Raw genomic sequence first — 20,806 nt, forward strand, 5'->3', positions numbered from 1 at the left:
ACTTTGCTCCAGGCCACAAGGACGGAGGCAGCACTGCACCGCCAGGTTGGGCACTGGCTCTCAGAGCCTCAGTCCTCCTCATCTGTGAAATGGGGTGAAGCAGGCTGCTCTGCCTCATTCCTGCCCTGCCCCACCCCAGCCCAGGGCTCTGCCTACCGCACCAGCTGTTCCTTGGCATTTCCTCCTTCTCTTCAGCTCAATGCCAAGTTCAGGCTTCCCAAAGCCCCTCCCTGGCTAGGGAGGTATGGGGAAGAAGGTGGCTGGCCTAGGATCCCATGGCTGGAATAGAGCATCCTCTCTGCTACTTGTCTGGCTCCTGGCCAGGCAGGGATGGCCCCTCACCCTGGCTTGGCACAGGCCCACAGAAGGGAGGGGTCTGACCTGGGCCACTTAATCTGATCCCCGCAGTCTCTTCCTAATTTCTCCTCATCCTCCTCTGGCTGGTCTTAAGTAATTTAGTGATTCAGTCTGTGACCCTTGCCCTGGTGTATACCTACTGTGTGTCAGATGCAGGGAAGGCAGGCGGGGGGAGGCATTTGCTGAGCTCCTACTGAGTGTCAGGAACACTGCTAGGAGCACTTCAGGAGTATCTCGTGTGAGCCTCCCAGAAAGCCTGTGAGGTGGGTATCCACCTCTGCAACCCTGGGACCTACGTGACCTGGCAAGCCGTCGCAAGAGGCAAGTGGGGAGGGTGGCTAGGGCCGGGCTAAGGCGCTCAGACCTTGTCTTAAGGGAGGGGTTTTAAGCAGGAGAAAGACTGGTCAGGTGTGTGTTTACAATAGGTGGACAGCAGAAAGGCATTCCCAGCAGGGGCCACAGCTTGAGCAGAGGCATGGAGGTCTGAAAGTTCAAGGCAGGTTCGGGTCCATGAGCAGCCACCTTCAGGCACCAAAAAGAGAGCTGGAGAGGGGAGGTAGTGGGGGTACGGAATGTCCACTGAGGGGCTGGGCTGGGATGCTGGTGGGGAGAAGGCATCAAGGGAGTGTGCTGGGCTGGGGAAGCAACAGAGCTAAGGGGCCTGAGGTCAGAGGGCGCAGCCTGAGGTCAGAGGGCGCAGCCTGAGGGCAGGGGCAGGGGAGAGGAGATGGGGGCAGGGGCAGAGGGGCCAGGTGGGCTGCGGCTGAGCATTCCCGTGGGGACAGGCAGAAGAGACACTGCTGGTGGTCGGACAGGACGTGCACACTGGGCTTCAAGCCCCAGAGAGAAGCCCAGACTGTGCTGTGAGCCGTGAAACACCGAGCCCTGACCCTTACAGCGGGCCAAGCACACTGTCATTTCATTTTTCTGGCTCTAAAAGGTGAAGAAAGTTGGATGGGTGGGTGAATGAAACACCTAGAGCTGCTTCTATAAACAGCATCCTGATGGCAGCCGGCCCATCTATCCATCCATCTGTCCATCCATTTGTTCTCGATACATTCTCTGGGCCACACCGGGACCAGAGCTGGGGATCCTGAGGCAAACGGGAGAGTCCTGCCATCCGGGAGCCCCAAGCTAAGTGGAGGAAGCAGACATGTGACCCCTCAAGCGTCTACCAAAGAGAACTCTCACCTGAGACCAGCTACATGCCACCGAGGACCTTCACGTGGTCCAGGCTGACCTTTCACGGCCTCACGCTGCCTCAGCCCTCTGTGAAGCTCTGTGTGCTGTGACCCTGGGCTCCTCATCTCAGCGTCTCTCACAGTTCCCACCCACAGGCCAGGCTTTTCTCTCCCGCCCACCTCGTCCCTGGGTGGCCCATCCACTCTAGGATTTGAAAACCCAGCCAAGCCCCAAGTCTGCACCCCCAGACCAAGCCTGCCTCTGGAGCTCCGGGCCCACCTTCCAACTACCTCCCTTTTGCTGTCTCATGGGCTGATAGACTTGGTCTTCCCCTAGGACATGTACCCCCTGTAGCCATCCCCGACCGCCCAGATGCTCCTGCCACAGACACACACGGGTCCCCAACACGTCCCTGCCCTCCCCTCCCAGCTCAGATCCACCACAAGCCGCATCCACGGGACTGCATTTCCAAATTCTCCCTCAAATCCACCCACTCCTCTCCCCGAGTCCTAGCTATGATCACCTCACCTGGACCATGGAACTGCCTGCTTTGTTTAGAGCCCAATGTACCTGGATTCAAATCTCGGCTCCAACTCACCGGCTGTGTGATCTTGGGCAAAGCACTTGCTCCTGCCCCTCAAGTAAGGGATGAGCAGCCCAGAGCCAGGGACCTGACCCAGGATGGAAAAAAGGATCAGGGAGGACTTCCCAGTGGAGGTGATGCCTGCTTTGGGTCTTAAAGGATAAGTGGGAGTTAGCCAGGCAACAAAGGAGTGGGGAGCATTCCTGGCAGAAGCAGCAGCCTGAGCACACCCCCAGAGGTGAGAAGCAAGAGCGGTGTGTGAGGAGAGCTGAGGGTTCCAGCGAGGACTGGGAGAGGGGGGAGGAGGCTGGAGCAGCAGCCAGGACCTGACCTAGAAGGTTGATTCCTGAATCCTAGGTCTGGAGTCTGGACTCGAAGCAGTGGGTGATGGGGCAGAATCTGTGGTCTAGAGAGACCCCTCTGACTGCTGCGTGCGGAAGGGACTGGAGAGGCCAGGAGAGGGGCAGCAGGAGGACACCCGTCGGGAGGCCCCTGGAGAATGGAATGGAAGTGAGAGGCATGGGCCGAGCCGGGCCAGGGAGGAGAGTGACCGAGGAGGCCTGGCTATTTGGTTGGAGCGGGAGGCCAAGGAAGCATGCAGGTTGCCCCCCACCACGTGGCCCAGGAGGCCCTCCGGACACCCACGCAGACAAACATGGTCACAGGAACATGCAGACAGCACCAAACTCGGACACACATGACAGACACAGACCTGTGGTCCCACACATGGACAGATGGGGACACAGAGCAGGAACCCACAGCTGCCAAGACAGGTGGGTGCTGTTACAGGAAGGGGAGTGCACACGGCCCCCAGGGGAGATCCAGGGGGAGGCAGTGAGGGCACTTGAAGTTAGGATGAACACAATTCCTTAATCCCCCCGCAAAGAACAAACCCCTCATTGACAGATTGCAACCTGGAGTCACAGGTTCCTTACCTAGAGTGTCCTTTCCCACTTGGTGAACTTCTACTCATCCTTCAAGACCCAGCTCAAGTGTTCCCTCTTCTACGGAGCTTTCCCTGAACCCCCAGTCAGTCACTTCCTCTGTGTTCCCAACAGCACCTTGTATATGGGAATAACAATAACAATAACAATAATAATAAAATGGCAGCTACTATTGATTTCAACACCTACTACGTGCCAGGCACTGTGCTGAGTGTGTCATATGCATCATGGCACTGAATCTTCCCAATGATCCTGTGAGATGTGCATTTAACAGAAGAGGAAACTGCAGCTCAGAGAGGTTGACCAACCTCCCCAAAGTCACACAGCTAGCAAGTAATGGAGTTAGGACACCACCCAGGTCTGGTCCAGCACTCCAGAGCCAATTGGTATGCTTATCTGTTTCCCTGGGTGACTTCCCTGCCAGACCACAAGCTCTTCACAGGTATAACTAGTGCTCATTCATCTTTGCCATTCCAGCACCTAGCCCAGAGTGGTCTCAGAAACTCTTTGTAGAATGAAAAAACACAATAATATTGACTACCTTTTCTTGAGCACTTACAGTGGGCCAGGAACTGTGTCAGGGCATTTTTACAGCCATTATTTTACTGGGGCAATAGACCCATGATACAGATGAGGAAACTGAAGTCCAGAGAGGTTAAGTAACTTGCCTGAGGTCACAGAGCCAAGTCTAGATTTAAAACCAGATCTGTCCATGACCGTTTCCCAGGAAGGTGGCCCCTGAGGCCAGCCTTGTAAGCTCCATAAAGGGGCACTGAAGAAGGGGTACACCAGGTGGCTGGGGTGGTCCAGGTACAGACAAACAGACACAATGCAGACAGGCAGCCCAGGGTGGCATGTGACTAGCCTTGCCCGCTGCAGGACAGCAGGGTGCGGTTAAACAACCCTGTCCCACCCCCATCCCCAAACCATCCCACAGGCATCAAAAACTGCGATCTGCCCAGACCCCATGGCCACAGAGGAACGAGCTCCCAACAAAGCAAATGGGAGAGAGCAGGACCCAAAATGGTCCGGACACTATGATTACAAGGAGGCAAAAATAAAAACCTGCGTCAGAAAAAGCAAGCTGCAGGGAACCACACCCAGAGGGAGGGCTGGGAGAGGTGGCTGGAGCTGATCTGGTTTTTGTCTTTGTTTCTCTGATTTCCAGATTCTCCGTAATGCCGTTCAGTTGCTTTTATAATGAAAACAATAAATTTATTCTCAACGAAAAGACAGAAAACTGTTGGCAGCTCAAGGCAGAGGGGGGAAGAGATAGAGAGTCTGGAGGCACGGAGGGGCAGGGGTGGGATCGGGGTCAGCTGGTGGTAGGCACTCAACTGACCACTGAATGCCAGGCCCTGCACCGCCCCGTCCTCCAGGAAGGCATGACCTGATTGGCAGCGGTGGATGTCAGCAAGGGCTGCCCAGCAGAGGTAACATTCGCTGTGCACTGTGAGGCTGCTTTTAGGATTCTGCAGGGTAGGGAAAGAAGGTCTCCAGCACCTTCTCTGCCCGGGTCCAGGCTCTTCGGCTATTGCAAGAATCCCTTCACTGGTTTCCCCACCTCTACCCACACCCCCCATTCCACTCTCCTTCTGCAGTCGCTGTGAGATTTCTAAAAGACAAAAGCAAATCACAATATTCACCTCCTTAGAACCTTCCATAGCTCCCTACTTCCCTCCAGACAAGGTCTGGATTCCTGGGGCCTTGTACGTCTGGTCCCTGCTGACTCTGTGGCCTCGATGGCCACCTTATACTCTGCCCAGCCAGCCAGAGATCCCCTAGTGCTCCACTTCCCTTCTTACTTCCTCACCATCAGTCAGGCTGCCCCCTCTCCCTGGAACCGTCTGACCTCCCCACTTCACTAGCTAACTCCAGATTATCCTCAAGCTCCAGCTTATGGACCACTTCCTCCTGAAAGCCTTCCAAAACTGCTCTACCTCTATCACCTCCTGGGCTGCGTTGGAGCCTCTCCTCTGTTCCCTTTGTGCCCTACACATCTATCATCAGAGCACACATCCCTGTATTTTCTGTCTGTGCTCTTGTCCATCTCTGCTGTTGGACATGCTCTCTGTCAGGGCAGAATCATGGCTGGGTAATTTACCTTTTAAGCCCTAAGAGTACCTGATAAGTGTTTGAATGAATGAATGAATGAATGAATGGATGCTCAAGGTGGAGGCAACTGAGTGTTATGGCCTAGATAGAGGGAAGTCCCCTCCCCTACCCTGGCACTAAATCATCCCCATTGTTACTCTGTTCCCTATTTCCTATATCTAAGCCCTATCTTCCTAATTGGTCTGAGAAGGGGCTATGTGTGCTCTGTAAAGGCTAGCAGACCAAAAAGGATGTTAACAGCTAATAAACAGAGAATAGTTCTGCTTCCCTGGCAGTGAAAATGAAATGAGGTTCACCTCTTAAAATAGCAAAGAGAAATAAGAAAATGATAATACGCTATGCTGGTGAGGGTATGATGAAATTGGCACTTCTATGCATTATTGGTGGGAGTGCAAATCGGAACATTTCTAAAAACAGTCTGGCAATAACGTGACAAGAGCTCAAAAAAATGTTCAGACTTCCTGGCCTAGTGATCCCATTCTTGGTCATCTGTCCCTAGAAAATAACCCAAATATAGACAAAGGTTTATGTACAAAGCTGTTTGCTTCAGTGGGTTGTTTTTTTTTGTTTTTTTTTTTTTTTACCATATCGAAAAACTGAAAACGGCCAAAATTTTAAACAATGGGAGGATGGCTCTGTAAATCATGTTACACAGTGACATAGTCTACAACCATTAATAACGGCCAGTGTTTACCGGCATTGTAATGACTCATTTAACTCTCATATCAACCTTACAAGGAACTGAGGCACCGAGAGATTAGGTAACTTGCCCAAAGTCAAGCGTGTATGGTTTGAACCCAGAAAGTCAGGCTCCAAAGCCCACGCTTTCCACCCTAACACTGGATCTGTTAGAAAGGACTGGAACCCCGCTGCACTCATGCAGCACTCGTGATACATTTGTCAGGGGGATGGGGTAGGGGAGCAGATTTTCTAAATTGTACGGACGGACGGAGCAATGATATCCATATAAAAACCAGGTACTGAGAGGAGGGAAGGAAAAGCCAGAATGCTAACAGTGACGGTGCTTCCGGCTTGGGGTGAGAGCAGAAATGGCAGGTTTGGACTTACCTCATTTCCCTATTCTGACTTTTCTGCAGGGTAGTTACGTGACTTTTTTAAAGGAATATTAATGAAACTATAGGTTCAGCAAGCTTAGGCTAAGCAACACAGCCCAACCCCTGCCCACAGCTCCATTAGGATTCTGGCCTCAGGCCCTGCGGGTTTACCCAGGAGGAGAGAAGGGCTAGGAGAGGGCCAGGGGCTTGCTCAAGGTCCCACAGTGAGCCTCCAGCCACACCCCAGACCCCAGTCAGGAACACAGAGTCAGGAAGGGGCTCCCCGTCCTGGGTGGAGGCTTCGGAGGGGAGGCCCAGGCCAAAGCCTGCCCAGGTCACTCACTCCTGCTTGAAATCTCTCTCGGGTTCCCATCACTTCTGAGGTATGGTTCAAAATCCCCAGCACAGAGGCCTTTGCCAGTGAGGCTCTGCAGGCCATATGCATCCCAACAGGTACATCCCCATGGCCTCCTTCCTTCCAGCCCCACAACACCACCTGCAGTTCCCCCAAAACAAGTTGTTCTTTCATGCCACCGTGCCTTTGCACAGCCTGTGTCCTTCCATCATCCAGCGAAAGCCCTGCCAGGTGCCCAGCAACCACCAGTCAGCTCAGGCGTCACAGCCCTAGGGAAGCCTTCCTGCTCACCAGCCCCCCCCCGCCAAGCTCTATTTGCAGCCTCTCCCCTGAGCTCCCACAGCCTCCTGGGCCTCCTCCACCACAGCACTGATCCCACTAAGCTAGAATTGCCTGGTTCCTTGTCCACCCAGCCCCCGGCGTAGCTGTGAGCTCCCTGAGATCAGAGCTTGGGTCTGGTTCTTAGTTACAACCCCACACCCCAACTTGGCCCCACAGCTCACCTGGCTCTTCTTTCAGGTCTCAGCTAAAGGTCACTTTCAAACTCTCCCTAGCAGAAAGTAGATTACCCTGTTATCCATACCCATAGCCCCCCTGCATTCTCTGCCATCTCTCTGTCAAGCCTCTGGAAACTCCCTCCAGTCGTGACTCGAAAGGACAGGGCCACCAATGCAGCCCCAGAGCCAAGTGCTGGCCACACAGTAAGTGCTCAGGTGCCTAGTTCATGCTAGGTGCTCAATAAACGTTCACTAAGAGAGAAGGGCTGTGCCTGAGAGAGGAGGGGTCTGTCCACGTGGGCTTTGAAGACTGAGGGCTTTGCCAAGAGAGCCAGAGGGTAGAGGAAGAGCATTCCAAGCAGAGGGGCGGTGTGTGCAAAGACATGGAAAACTGGCTAGCTTCCCAGGGTAGCTAAGCGTTCTGAAACCTGCTCCCTGCCCCAGAGTGGCAATAAGCTGATGCTGGGGCTCAGGTGAGCTATGGGGTGGGGGCGCTCCTGGAAAGATGCGTTCATCCCATTGAGGGATGCACGAAGATCTCATGAAGGTGGGACTTACTAAAGGAGGAAAGCAGAGAGGTCAAGAGAAGCCAGGGAAGGGCAGGCCAAGGAGTAAGAAGTACACATGCAAAGGCCCAGAGGCAGGAATGCACAAAGCATCACGTTTGGTCTGGCGTGGGTATGGTGCAGGAATTTGCAGAGGAAGAAGGGAAAGGTGTCTGGGGCTGTTCATAAAGGGCTACAGTTCCAGGCTGAAGTGCTTGGATAAAAGGCCATGGGGAGCCATGGAACGTCTCTGAGCAGGGGAAGGCCACGGTCGGGGTTTTCAGTGGACAGGTTATTATGGGGCCAGAAGGATGGCCTGGGAGGGACAAGCAGGAGATGGTCGAGGAGAGAGAAGCTGAAGTTTGCCATCTTCCCAGCTTGAGACCCCCATGCGCTCCAAGTTGGCCTCTCATGACCCCTCTGCCCTCCATGTGTCCCCACTCCATGCAGCCCAGAGTGCTGAGCCCCAGCTGCTGGGCCCCACCCTGCCTCCAAGAGCCAGGCCAGCCTAGGGAGCTCGTGCCTGGGAACTTCCTGTGGGGACCGAGGCTCCCGAGGGTCCCGGATCCAATTAGGCTGGGTTTCCGCAGCCCCGCAGGGCTGGAAGGGCAGTTTTCACTGAGGGAGGGACCGATCCGCAGAGAGAGGGGCTGCTATCTGTGCCCTGGTCAGTGGTAGCTGGGACGCTGCCCTTCCCCTCGCAGTCCCTCCCACTCCCTGCCCCACCCGCTCTCCAGTACCAGCCACCCAGAGATACCCAGGGCAGTTACGCTGTCTGGGAGCCTCGGTGCCCTCATTTACAGAATGGGCCAGGTTCCCCTTCTCAGGCAAGAGAACCTGAGGTTCTCTTTCATGCCACCGTGCCTTTGCACAGCCTGTGTCCTTCCATCTGGGGCCATCACCCAGCTGGAGCCCTGCCAGGTTCCCATCAACCACCAGTCAGCTCAAGTGTCATGGCCCTGGGGAAGCCTTCCTGCTCACCGCCCGGCTGTATTTGCAGCTTCTCCCCTGAGCTCCCACAGCCTCCTGGGCCTCCTCCACCACAGCACTGATCCCACTAAGCTAGAATTGCCTGGTTCCTTGTCCACCCAGTCCCTGGCATAGCTGTGAGCTCCTGAGGTTAGTTACCCTTCTGCTGGCTTAGAATACATGCCCTTCTCTGTTTCCATCTCCCCTGGGGACTCCCAGCTCCCATCCCCACACGGAACTCCTTCTGCCGGCGTGAAATGACAAGAAGAAGAAGTAACTGAGCCCGTGTTCCATGCCAGGCACTGTCAGACAGTTGACAAGCATTTCTCTCAGGCTCCGAACGACCCTGTGAAGTAGATGCTGTGAGCATTTCGAAACACGACACACATTCAGAAAGATGCTAAGAACATAGACGAACAACTAAATGACTTCTTAGAAAACACACACCCCGGGCACCCAACAGGCCCCGACCTCGTGTCCCTTATCCCATCCCTTGAGGGCCCCGCCCTCCTGGCTCCTACCCCAATCTCTTCCTTGTTTGGAGTCAAGAATGGGGCACCGGCCCAGTCACACAGCTGATGAGGGCAGAGGGAGCTTGAACCCACTGCCGCCAGCTTGCTGTGTGACCTTTATAAAACAGAGTTTCAACGAAATCACAGCCTGGGTTCCTGGATCCTCTGAGGGACAAATGGCAACTCAGGGGCTAAAAGCAGTTTCTGTACAAAACAGCCCGGGTCAAAACCCCAGCTCGGGCCCTTGAGATTGTTACCAAACTAAGGATGACAATGGTATGTCCACAGGGCTGTCGCTGTCATTTGGAGTTCGTAGGTACCCAGTCTTGAGAATGGTGCCTGGTGCAGTAAGGGCTCTGTAAGCCTTAGCTATTGTTGTTCTGTTAGGTTCTCTAAAGCGTAAGGGAGCCCTTCCCAACATTCCAAAGACCCACATGGAAATCTGACCAACCAAGGAGGTGAACTGGGCTGGGGTGGGGGGAGTACAGCAGCTCAGGCAGGCTTTCAGGACCCCCAGGGGCTGCTCCACCGACTGCTGGAGAGCCAAGTCTGGGATTAACTCCAAACGGGAGAGCCGAATGCTGAACCCCCCGGGCTCTGGCCTGGTCCCCAGGAGCTTTCTAGACGGTTCCTAGAGGTCCCAGGCTGGGAAGCCCTGGCAGGTGGTCACAGCCTGTTCTCATGCTATGCCTCAGGATCCGCGGGGGGGGAAGGGGGGGCAGGCAGCCTGTGGGGCAGGTCAGACAAAGCACAGGCCTGGGGTAGACGCCGGCAAAGAGAGTGGGCCCTAAGCAGGGCAAGTCAGCAGAGTGTTGGCTGGTCAGAGAAGGATGGGAAGGGCCCAGGCTAGACGCCTGGAGAGGGGCAAACAGGCCGGGGAAGACCTACTACAGGCCCTGCCACACCAGGCCCACCTTGCCCTTGCCCTTTACACCCTCCCTTTACGTCACCCCCAAGGTGATGGTCTTGGGGCCATCACCTTCTCCATGTTCCTTGATTTCCTACTTCATGGTCTTTGCCCAGGCCATTCTCTGGCCAGAATGCCCTTTACCTGGAACACTTCAGCACTCCCTCCCAGAAGCACCTCTGCCCTACATACACCACAGTAAACCTAAAACCAAGAAGTTATAGGGAAGCGTAGCTTCCCAGAGAAGTATTTCCTTCCTAGCATTTGCCAAAATCTGTAATCAATCACCATCCGTGTGCTCTTTGGTGTAATGTGGGTCTCCCCCGCGAGGGCAGGGACCACATCGACGCTCCTCACCTCTACCTGCAGCAGCATCTAGCACACGGCCTGGGATATAGTAAATGCTCAAGAAACACCACTGAACGAAGGGGAGAAGCTGAGCTGCCGGCTCCACCGCCGCAAGCAGATCCAGGCAGGGCATGGGTCCACACGCCAGTGCGAGGGTACACCTGAGGGCTCATGCGCAAGGCCCAGGATGTGAGGCTACGCCTTCGTGGGTGGAAACGAGTGTGTGCCTGCAAGATGCACCTACGTGTAAGACACACGCGTGCCCAAGTATGCCCGTGTGCAGATGATGAAGCTGGTGTGGGAACGCACATGAGGGACAGGCTTGCAGGGACGCATCGTTTCCTGGGAGGGTATAGGCGGGGGTGGTAACCCTGTGAGTGGCGGGAGTGCATGTGTGTGTGTGATGTGTGTGTACCGTGTATGTGGATGTGCACTCCAGCAGACGTGCCTCCTGAACTGCTGGCTCCTGCAGGCCCGGTTCGGGGTATGTCTGGTGGTGTTTCTGAAATAGCAGGGGAGCAGCCCAAGTTGGCAAAACCGGGCAGGCGGAACACGTCAAAGACCGTAGCGAGGGGCGCCTGGGTGGCTCAGTCGGTTCAGCGTCTGACTCTTGATTTCAGCTCAGGTCGTGACCTCACGGTTGGGAGATCGAACCCCGCATCGGGCTCCACACTAAGCATGGGGCCAGCTTGGGTTGGGATTCTCTCTCTCCCCGTCTCTCTGCCCCTCCCTCTCCCTCTCTCCAAATAAATAAATAAACTTAAAAAAAAGGGACGGTAGTGAAATGGTTGATAGTGTGATTATGTATGAATGTGCATGTTTAAGTGTATCTGGGGGTGTGCCCACCCCAGCCAGGTACTCTCCCCCTCATCAAAGAACCTGAAATGGCTAGTCTGTCCCCTCAAGGAGCATGAAACCTTTGCCCAAAGCTCAGAGAAGGACCCAGATGGTGGGGGCCCATCTCCCCCAGCTGTATCCTATACCTATATGGATGAAGCAGGGACAAGGCAGGACACTTTGGGCCCCAGAAGCAAATCCCTTGGCGTTCCCTACACACCTTATCCACTGAAGACACCACTTGGTCCCCTCCCCAAATCCTACCCAGTGTCCAAAGCCCGGCCCCAGCCGCAGGTTCCAGGAAGCCATGCCCACCTCTTCAATCCCACCCAAGTGCCAGGCGAGGCACCGGGCCCCTTATGGGGCCTGTACATCCAGGAATGTGACCCCTTTATGGATGTAAGGAGACGGGTACTAAAGAGGGAGCAGCTTCCCCAACAAGCACTGTTCCTGCCCTTAAACCCCAAGCCACATACTGTGGCAGCCTGTTGGCACCTGGGGAGCAGAAAGCGTGCCACGCAAAGCATTGTAAGGTGTGTGTGGCCTTGGACAAGCCCTACCTACTCCTCTCCCTTCCTGCTTTATTCCCCCAGTGGACAGGGTGAGGTTTGCCTGGGTAATCTGTGAGGCCTACCTCTCTCCAATTAGTGCATGACCTTAAATCTCAAATGATTCTCAAGGAATTGGGTACATAGACATCATCAGAGGTAGACTTTCTTGGGGCTACGTGGAGAGAGAACTGTCCTCTTTCCCCGAGTACACCAGGCCTGTCCGATACCCTGGGCAGGTGCCTAGCACAGTGCTCCAGGCACAGGAGGAGCTCGGGACCCATGCTTTGTACACACTCATTCTTTCACTCGCCCGTACATTCAGCACTGTGCCCCAAAGCTGTCTGCCCTTCAAGGAGCTCACAACTCAGTGGGGAGAAAAAGGCTGCCAAAGTCATGAAATCACAAGGTCAAAAGCACTGGGACTCCATAATGCTAACATCACCACCCAGTTGTTATTCACAGGGGAAGCACAGCACTTTACACTTTGTAGAGAAAATCTTTCTGGCAAGGACAATTTGTCTGACAAGAAGAGGCTGGGGGCGCCCCACCACTCCAGCTGAGATCAGAGGCCCTTTTGTCAAGGATGTGGGAGGGGGATTATTGCTCTGTGCAGGGGCGGGGAGTGTCGGGCGAGGCTGGGCTTCCCCTCAATAGCTGTGGGATTCTAAGGAGTCCCAGAGTACTGGGTTCAAATCCTGAAATGCCCCCACCAAGGTCTGTGGACTCGGGCAAGTTACCTAGTCTCTCTGTGCCTCGATTTCCTCATCTGCAAAATGGGGGTGACGACAATGAGAATTTAATACGTTAACACTTATAAACTCTCTTGGAACGTGGCCTGATCCAAAGGAAGTACTCTGCACTGCTAAATAAGTAAGGCAGAGAAAGTCCTTTTTCTAAGATTCTAAATCCCAGATCAGAGCACACGAAGACTCCAAGTGTCAAAGGTTCTGAGACTGGAAGAGACGGAGATTCTCAGATCCCATGATTTAATCACCTCGTTATTTCCTAACAACAGCCCGGAGCCTCCCGGGGGAGAAGAGGACAGAGCTCAGTGTCACTTCATCTCCCAGGCGCTGCTCTACACGCAGGGCCACTGCCACACCTGGGCTCCTGGCATTTCTTCACCTCCACTAAAGCCCCAGCCACACCGTGCTGGCAACACCTGCCGACTCGCCTGCGAGGGGCTGAAGCATGTTCAGCAGTGTAGACAGGCAAGAAGTGCAAATAAAGAATAAATGAGAAAGCTTCAGATACTGATAAGGGCCACAAGAGAAAGTGGAAAGGTGCTGACGTGACAGAGTGGGAAGCTATTCCAGAGCAAGTGGTCAGGGAAGCCCCTCGGAGGAGGTGACATCTGAGCGGAAACCTGTGAGACAAGAAGGTGCTGGCCGTGCAAACATTTGGGAGGGTTCTAGGTGGGGGATATGCAAAGGCCCTGCCAACAACCTGTAAATTCAAGGTGCAGAAAGAAGCTGGTGTGGCGGAGGTGGTGGGCCTGGGGAGGGGGTGTGCAGGGGGGCCAAGGGGCTCCAGGCAGGCCCAGACCACGAAGGGCCTTGTAGGCTCACAAAGAACTTTGGATTTTTTGTTCTTTGAAATGCCCTGGAAACACTGGAAGAATTTCAGCAGGGGCACAACAAGCCAGGGCAGGGTGTTCAGGGTCCCCATATCATTTTGCTCATTTTGACGACATCATGATGGGTTTCAAAATCAAGGCGGGGCTGAGGTTGGTGATCAGCAATCCTTACCATCCAGGTCGCATACACTGAGCTCCTACAACATAGCCTGGCCAGGGCTTGGAGACAGCCCAGACACTCTTGTTATCACTCCCCCAAACCCACAAGAGATTCACAGTGTACCTTATTTTAAAGATGAAGAAACTGAGATTGAAAAAGGGGAAGAATGTGCCCAAAGTGACACAAGCCATGTACCACCCTGTGCAAACTGTAAAGTCTGATTCACAAATGGGACTTGGTCCCAGGACCTGGATCCACCATCATGATGGTCTGTGGAACTAAAACCATTGATATTTTTAAGCCTCCTCTTCACCAAAAGACTTTCCCTGTGACACATGTAGGCACCCACGAATACTGCCCTGTGTTCCACGTACCTGAAGTCTCATACCTCTTCCCCATTGGCTTCAGAGCCCGGGAAGACTGTACTTGTACCTCACGTGGCCATCCAACCTGTGCTGGTAAGCTGGGGACTGGATGGATGGAAGGATGGAGGGATGGACTACCGAAATGGCCAACCACTAAACTCACAAATGGATAATGAAAAGAATAAAGGGATGATCTAGAAAGCCAATGAACAAATAAACACTGACAGTAGTGGAAGGAAGGAAGGAAGGAAGGAAGGAAGGAAGGAAGGAAGGAAGGAAGGGCTGGCTTTGCTTTACAGAAAGGCAGGGCAAGGAAGTATCTGCCCAGGAAAGGACAGGCCACGCTAGCTTCAGACCCAGTCCACACCTCACCCACACACAGCTTCCTTTCCATCTGGGGCCATCTTGCCTCCATTCCCCAAGCCTGAAAATAGCCTATTTCTCAGCCCCTGGACAAACCCACGTCTCTGGTGAGGTGTTGGCCATTATAGTACCCGCTACCCCATCAGCAATCACCACCAGCAGCAATCACTGCTTCCCAGGGCCCAGTGGAGCCTAGCAGAGGGTAGAGTGGTTCACTCTCCCTCTGTGTGTCTCATGGAGGAAGGAAGACAGGAGATCAGGGCTCCGGTCCTAGCTGGGACCCAAACTGCTGGGTGACTTCAAGCCACTGGCTTCCCCTCTGAGCCCAGGTGACCTCTCGGGGCCTTTTCAGCTCTGACATTCTATAGGGTTGGGGCCTCTAGATTTTTACACAGTCGCTGGGTCAGCAGAAGAATTTGAGAGACCAAACACTAGAAGGTAGGGGAAAGTCCTATCTACAAGCACCAAAGTCCACCTAGAGGCCTGGACAAGGAGTCTGGAGGCTTGTTTAAGCCCTCATCTGCCACTGCTTAACATCTCCAAGCCTCAGTTTCCTACATTTTGAAATGGGGTTAAATATCCCCACCTCGACAATTTCAACCCAGGTGAGTTTCGGGGAGAGCCTGATGTGGTAACAACCATGTACCACACTATGCAAACTGTAAAGTTCCATTCATACACCAGGGTTACCATGGTCGGTTAGCGGGCAGTGAAGGGTGATGCGCTGTCCTACTCCAGTTCAGTTCTGTCCAAAATGATTCTTCACCAGCAGTCAGGGCCTCCACAGAGAACAGTGGAGAGGGCCCAGAAGTGGGAGCCTAGACATCTGGGCCCTATCTCAGCTCTCCTAACTGGCAGTGTGACTTTGAGCAAGTCACTGCCCCACTCTGAACCTCAGTTTCTTCATCTGAAAAACACCTAGCTTGGGACCCTCTGGCCCAGGCATGCCAAGTTCTGCAGCCCTGAACCCCTAACCACCCGCCCCCCCCCATCCCACCCCGCCTTCAATCCCTGACTCTGCCCTCAGGGAGCTCACATTGTTGTGTGGAGACAGGATACAAACCAGGAGTTGAGAACTAGAGGGGTCTCCCCTCCTGGAGATGCTGGGACAGGGGCTAGAAAAAGGCTCAAGGTCTTTCCTGAACAAACTTTCCCAAAGAGGGAAAGACCAGGCCCAACCTGCCCCGGAGCCTTGGACAGCGCCTGGGCCTGGCCTTCAGACCCTCCTGTAGCCTTCAAAGCCAGCAGGCTCTGACCTGTCCAGCAAGATACTTCAATAACTTTGCCCAAGTCCAAACTACCTCCCAGAGAGGTGCCTTCAGAGTGTGGACAGAAGTAGCAATAAAGGGTAGGAGGACCACCAGGGAGAGGCTCAGACTAGCAAACGAGTGCCCCCCACACACACACACCGACCAGCCCTCTCCTGCCCCTCCCCTCAGACAAAACCCACTGGGGCCCCCCCTAGCCTGAACCCTGACAAAAGCCCACCACCCCGGGGGGTATGTGTCACCAGATGCCACCTCCAGAGGCCAGGAGGCCCACGAGATCAAAGAAGGGGCTCTCTAACTGCCAACCACCAAACACCAAACACACTGCCGGAGGCTCCAGAAGCCACCCCAGCGCCCGGGGCATGATTCCTGCCTACAAGGGGGCCCCCTGGCCACCCATGAAGGAGACACCCCCACATCCCCACACACACTGCTCCAAGGCAGGACAGGGGAGAGCAGGATTATTTCCTCATGCCAGGGGTCTGAGTTGGAAACCGCGGGCCCATTCAGAGCCCCTATTGCCATATTTGCCAAATCTGTGGATATAGTTCCTTACAATGCCATTTTTATAGAGCCTCTTCCAAAAAGACATTTCCTGGTCCCCCCAAGTCCCCATCACCAACCCTCCACGTGCCCCCCGCAGCTCTGAGGAAACCGGCAGTTAACTTTTTCCCAAAAATCCTGCAAAGGCGGCTGCCTGGGAGGGGGGGAGGGGGGAGAAATGGGCCGCGAGATCCTTTCGCGGCATTTCACCGCCTTCCGAAAAAAAAAAAAAAAAAAAAAAAAAAGCTAAAAAAAAAAAAGAAGAAAACTTTCGGAGTTAACTTTAAATTCCCAGCCCTCCCCCCCAAATCGCCCAGCGGCTTCCTTTTTTTTTTTTTCCTTTAAAGTGCAATTGCATTGTGTCTCACCTCCCCGAAAGGCTCGCGGCTCTCGCCAAAGAAAAGGAAAAAAAGCCAACCCTTCGGGTGCCCCCTCTGCTTCCAGCCGCCTCTCCCACATTCTCAGACAGTTTTATTAAAATTTTCAGACAAAAGAAAAACAAAAATGGCAGCCTGGCTTATTTTTAAAACAGGACAGGGACGCCATATTCTGCAGATCTGCAAAAAAGGGGAGAAATCCGGCACTGGCCGCTCCACCGGGCCGGCTGCAAAGTGCGCGAACCGCGCCGTTTGCAATCCGTTTATTTGCATTAAGCCCCATGAATCATTGTTTACCGGAGAATTGCAGCAGGTTTGAATAGCCCGGCTTAAGAAAACACACACACACACACACACACACACGCACACATACACACACACACACACACACGCACACGCACACACTCGGAGAGCAGACCCAGACACGCCGCCGGAGACACTTCCTACCCGCGCGCCGCCGCCGCCGCCGCTCCGGGCCGGGCCCGAGGCGCAGGCGGCCCCGGGCCCTCGGAGCGCCCCGGCCCGCGCTGACAGCGCCCGCGCCCGGCCCGCGCCCCAGCCCGCAACTCGGCGCAACTTTCCCGCGGGCGGGCGCTCGGGCGGGCGCCCGCCGCCGCCGGGCCCGCTCCCCGCGCGCCCCGGGCCCGCACGGACCTGGCTGTGCTGGCGGCGGCTCCGGGACGCGGCCGCAGCCCCGCGCCCGGCGGCCCTCGCAGGGCCGGGCTGGGGCTCCGGCTCCGGGCTCCGGCTCGGGCTCCGGCTCGGTGCGGAGCCGCGCGCAAACCTTCCGGGTCGCCTGCTGTTCACTTCTGGGTTCTGCAAGCGCCGAGGCGGCGGCGGCGGCGGCGGCGGGAGGCTGGGTCTGCAGCGCCGCGCGGCCCCCCGTGCGCTCGGCGAGCCCCCGCGCCAGGCGCCCGGCTCCGGGGGGGCCGCGTCGGGCCCCCGCCTCTCCGGCTGCGCAGCCCGTCCGGCCCCGGGGGCTCCCGCGAGTGGGCAGCGCCGGGCGCGGGCGACGGCGCGCGAGGGGAGGGGGCCGGGCGGGGGGCGGGGGCGGGCCGCACGCTGGGGGCCCCGCTCGGGCCCCGGGGCCTCGTCTCGCGCTCGCCGCCGCTGCCGCCGCCGCCGCCTGGCAAAGTTGCGCCGCGCCCCCCGCCCGCGCCGCGCCCGAGGCAGAGCCACAAAGGAACTCCTCGCCCCCCTCCGCCCGCCCGAGCCGAGCGGGGAGGGCACCGGCGCCGGGCCCTAGGCCAGCCCCTTCCCCAGCGCGGGGGCTCCCGGGGCCCCGGCGGCCGCGGCCATTGTCCCGCCCAGGCCGGGCCGCCGCCTCGCCGCCCCCTCCCGGGTGATGGCGGGCTGGGGACCCGGGCCCGGCGGGGCCAGGCTGCCCCTGGGGGTCTCCTGCGCGGACGGCAGGCCGGAGGGGACCCCCGGAATGGGTCCCCACGGCTGGTAACCAACGACGGTGCTCAAAATCCAGGCTAAGATTTTTTTTTTTTTTTAAGAGGCGGACATGGGGATGGGGGCAGAAGTTTGTACTGGCCGGGCCACCCCTCCTTCTTTAGGTTCCGGCCCTCCCTGGCCCTAGGCCCGAGCCCCCAAGGGGTGGGGCCGCCTGAGGCTGTCAGCGGCTCTTCTCGCAGAGTCTGTCAGAGGTGGCACCGGCTGTCCCCCAGCTCCAGACCTTCGAGCCATCTGTGTGTGACTCCTCCTCCCGCCTCACCCTCCCCAGCCAATCAGTCACCAAGTCCTTCGGATTCGGCCTCCCGGGCTGTGTCAGCTTCCAAACTTCACTTCTACCTGAGGAGGCGGCCAGTCCTTGGGTCCTTTCACCGACTCAGACTTCTGTGACACTCAAAGCCACCCAGCCTCTAGGCCAAGAAGAATCAAGGCTGGCCCTGTCCTCAGGGAGCTCCCAGTCCCCAGGGAAGGACACACACACACACACACACACACACACACACAATCACCTGCCAGTTGTTTGCTGGTCCTCCTGGAAGCATTCCCAGTTGGGTGAATAGTGACTGAGGATCTACCATTCCACGCTTTGCTGGTTGGCTGGAAACACAGCCATGAACAAGTTGGACAAAGTTCCTGTCCCCATGGGGAGTTCAGTCTTGTACAGGGTGTCAAGGCTGTGAGCAACTGGAGGACCGGGCCTATGTAGGCCATTTGTTTCCAAGCCCCAAGCCCCAAGCACAGTGCCGCACAGAGGAGGGCACTAAACAATGTGGCAGGAATTAGTTGGAATTATAAAGCCCAAGGAGGGGGCAGGGAGGGGAGGAGTGGAGATGACACAGAGGAGGCCACTCTTCCTCAGCAAGGTGGAGGTCTTCTGAAATTAGATACAGGGTGAACCAGGTGAGGAAGAAGGAAGGACCTTCCAGTGTCCAGGAAAATGGGGGCGATAAAAGTATCAACTCATTGCTGAGAAGTTCAGTGCGATAATAATTAATACATGGAAAAGGATCTCTCATGCAGAAGAATTCAAAATAATTTATGGAGATATTCAAGGAGGGGGAGCAAACCCTAGGCTCCTAAGGTGTAGGCTGCAAATCGTGACTCCCTTCCAAAGTGCACAGTATGGAAAGGGAGGTGAAAGGAGTAACTTCACATTGGGGAAACCTGACAGCTACTACCATAGCCAGGTGATCAAGGCCAACACCAACAGCCACAAACCATGTTTTCAGTAAGTCACTTGATATGACATGATAAAAGTGACACTTTATGTCTATGGTCTTCCAATAACCTATATAACGCCAGTCTTGTCATGACAAAAAACATGAGACCAACTCAAGTAGTAGAACATCCTAAAAAATGCCTGACAGGGGCGCCTGGGTGGCTCAGTCGGTTAAGCGTCCCACTTCGGCTCAGGTCATGATCTCATGGTTTGTGAGTTCGAGCCCCACATGGGGCTCTGCGCTGACAGCTCAGAGCCTGGAGCCTGCTTTGGATTCTGTGTTTCCCTCTCTCTCTGCCCCTCCCCCGCTCATACTCTGTCTCTCTCTCTCCCTGAAAATAAATAAACATTAAAAAATAAAAAATAATTAATTAAAAATATTAAAAAATAAAATTAAAAAATGCCTAACTGATAGTCCTCAAAACTGTCAAGGTCATCAAAAACAAAGTGAGTCTGAGAACCTGTTACAGCCCAGAGGAACCTAGAGACATACAGTTAAATACCCTGTGGTCTTGGAACAGAAAAAAAGACATTAGGTAAAAACTGAGGAAATCTTAATAAACTATGGATTTTAGTTAATAATAATGTATCAGTAAAAGCATTCATCAGTATTTGTAACAAGATATAATAAACACAGTAACATAAGATGTTAAAAATAGGGAAAACTGGGTGGGGGATATATGGGAACTCTATAGTACTTTCTCAATTTTTCTATAAATCTAAAACTGTTCCAATAAAGTATAGTGCTAATAAGAAAAAGAAATTCCTAAAAAAGTGTACTAACCCACATTGTTGTTGACGTCGTTGTTCACTGAAATGATGGTTGGTGAAGCACCTAACACATTCTAAGGGCCCAACAAATGTTATTATGTTGCTATTATCACCATCATTGTCATTCTAGGCACCTGGAATAGCACGTGCAAAGGCACTGGAGTTTAGGGTGGAGAGAGAGATGGGGGACAGAATCCTGAAGGCTTTGATTGCTGAGTTTTGGTCTTTATAAGGGATTTGTGTCCAGAGAGTACCATAATCTGGTCCATCTCTGCCTCACCAGCCTCCTGTCTAACTATCTGGAAAGCTATGCTCCAGCCAGCCAAAGGGGGCTGCCATCTTGGTCCTGGTCATCTCCCTTCCGAGGCCTTTGCACATGCTGTTCCCTCTGCCTAGGACCTTTAGTCCTTTTTTCCCCATGTCTTAAGTCTCTGGCAAACACCCACTTGTCAAAGCTCAGCTCAAACATCACTTCCTCTCTGAAGTTTTCTATTTGAGAGAGAGAAAGAGGGCAAGAGAGTGGGGCAGAGAGAGAATCCTGAGCAGGCTCTGCCACTGAGCAGGGCTCGAACCCATGAACCGGTGAGCTCGTGACCTGAGCCGAAATCAAGAGTCAGACACTCAACCCACTGAGCCACCGGGCGCCCCTCTGTGAAGCTGTTCTAGATCGTCTGCACATGGAAAGAGGCACTTTCCACTGGTTCCCAAGAGCACCATGGTTGTCTGGCCACACTGCTGGCAAAGCACTTATCATGATGCGTTAGAATAAATGTTTGCTGAATGGATGGACAAATGATGGGGTGGACTGCAAGCCCACTCTCATCCTCTCCAATTCTTCAAGCCCTCCTCATTCTCTTCCAGGAAGCCCTCCACCGTGGCCCTCTTCTTTAACTTTTACAGTTTAGCCCCTGATTATATTCTAACTACTGTACGCATAAGTAGCTGTCCC

The 20,806-nt window shown here is 54.7% G+C and overlaps 1 protein-coding gene across 3 annotated transcripts in view; it reads right to left on the reverse strand.

Annotated features, from left to right (window-relative positions):
- Positions 1–17,295, reverse strand: part of ZNF362 (zinc finger protein 362) — a 40,257-nt gene extending 22,962 nt beyond the window's left edge. The window contains exons 1-2 of one of the 3 annotated variants that reach the window (XM_047871898.1): positions 17,064–17,295; positions 3,058–3,183 (exon numbers count right to left, since the gene is read on the reverse strand). In XM_047871898.1, coding sequence (XP_047727854.1) covers positions 3,058–3,095 — 38 coding nt within the window. In that variant the 5' untranslated portion in view covers positions 3,096–3,183; positions 17,064–17,295. Of the gene's footprint in view, positions 1–2,137; positions 2,211–3,057; positions 3,184–17,063 lie in introns of those variants that run through there. The other 2 variants (XM_047871900.1, XM_047871899.1) reach the window with 2 other exon arrangements.
- Positions 17,296–20,806: the final 3,511 nt, after the last annotated feature.

The sequence above is a fragment of the Prionailurus viverrinus genome, chromosome C1 (genome assembly GCF_022837055.1).
Source record: "Prionailurus viverrinus isolate Anna chromosome C1, UM_Priviv_1.0, whole genome shotgun sequence".
In the NCBI taxonomy this organism is placed as follows: domain Eukaryota; kingdom Metazoa; phylum Chordata; class Mammalia; order Carnivora; family Felidae; genus Prionailurus; species Prionailurus viverrinus.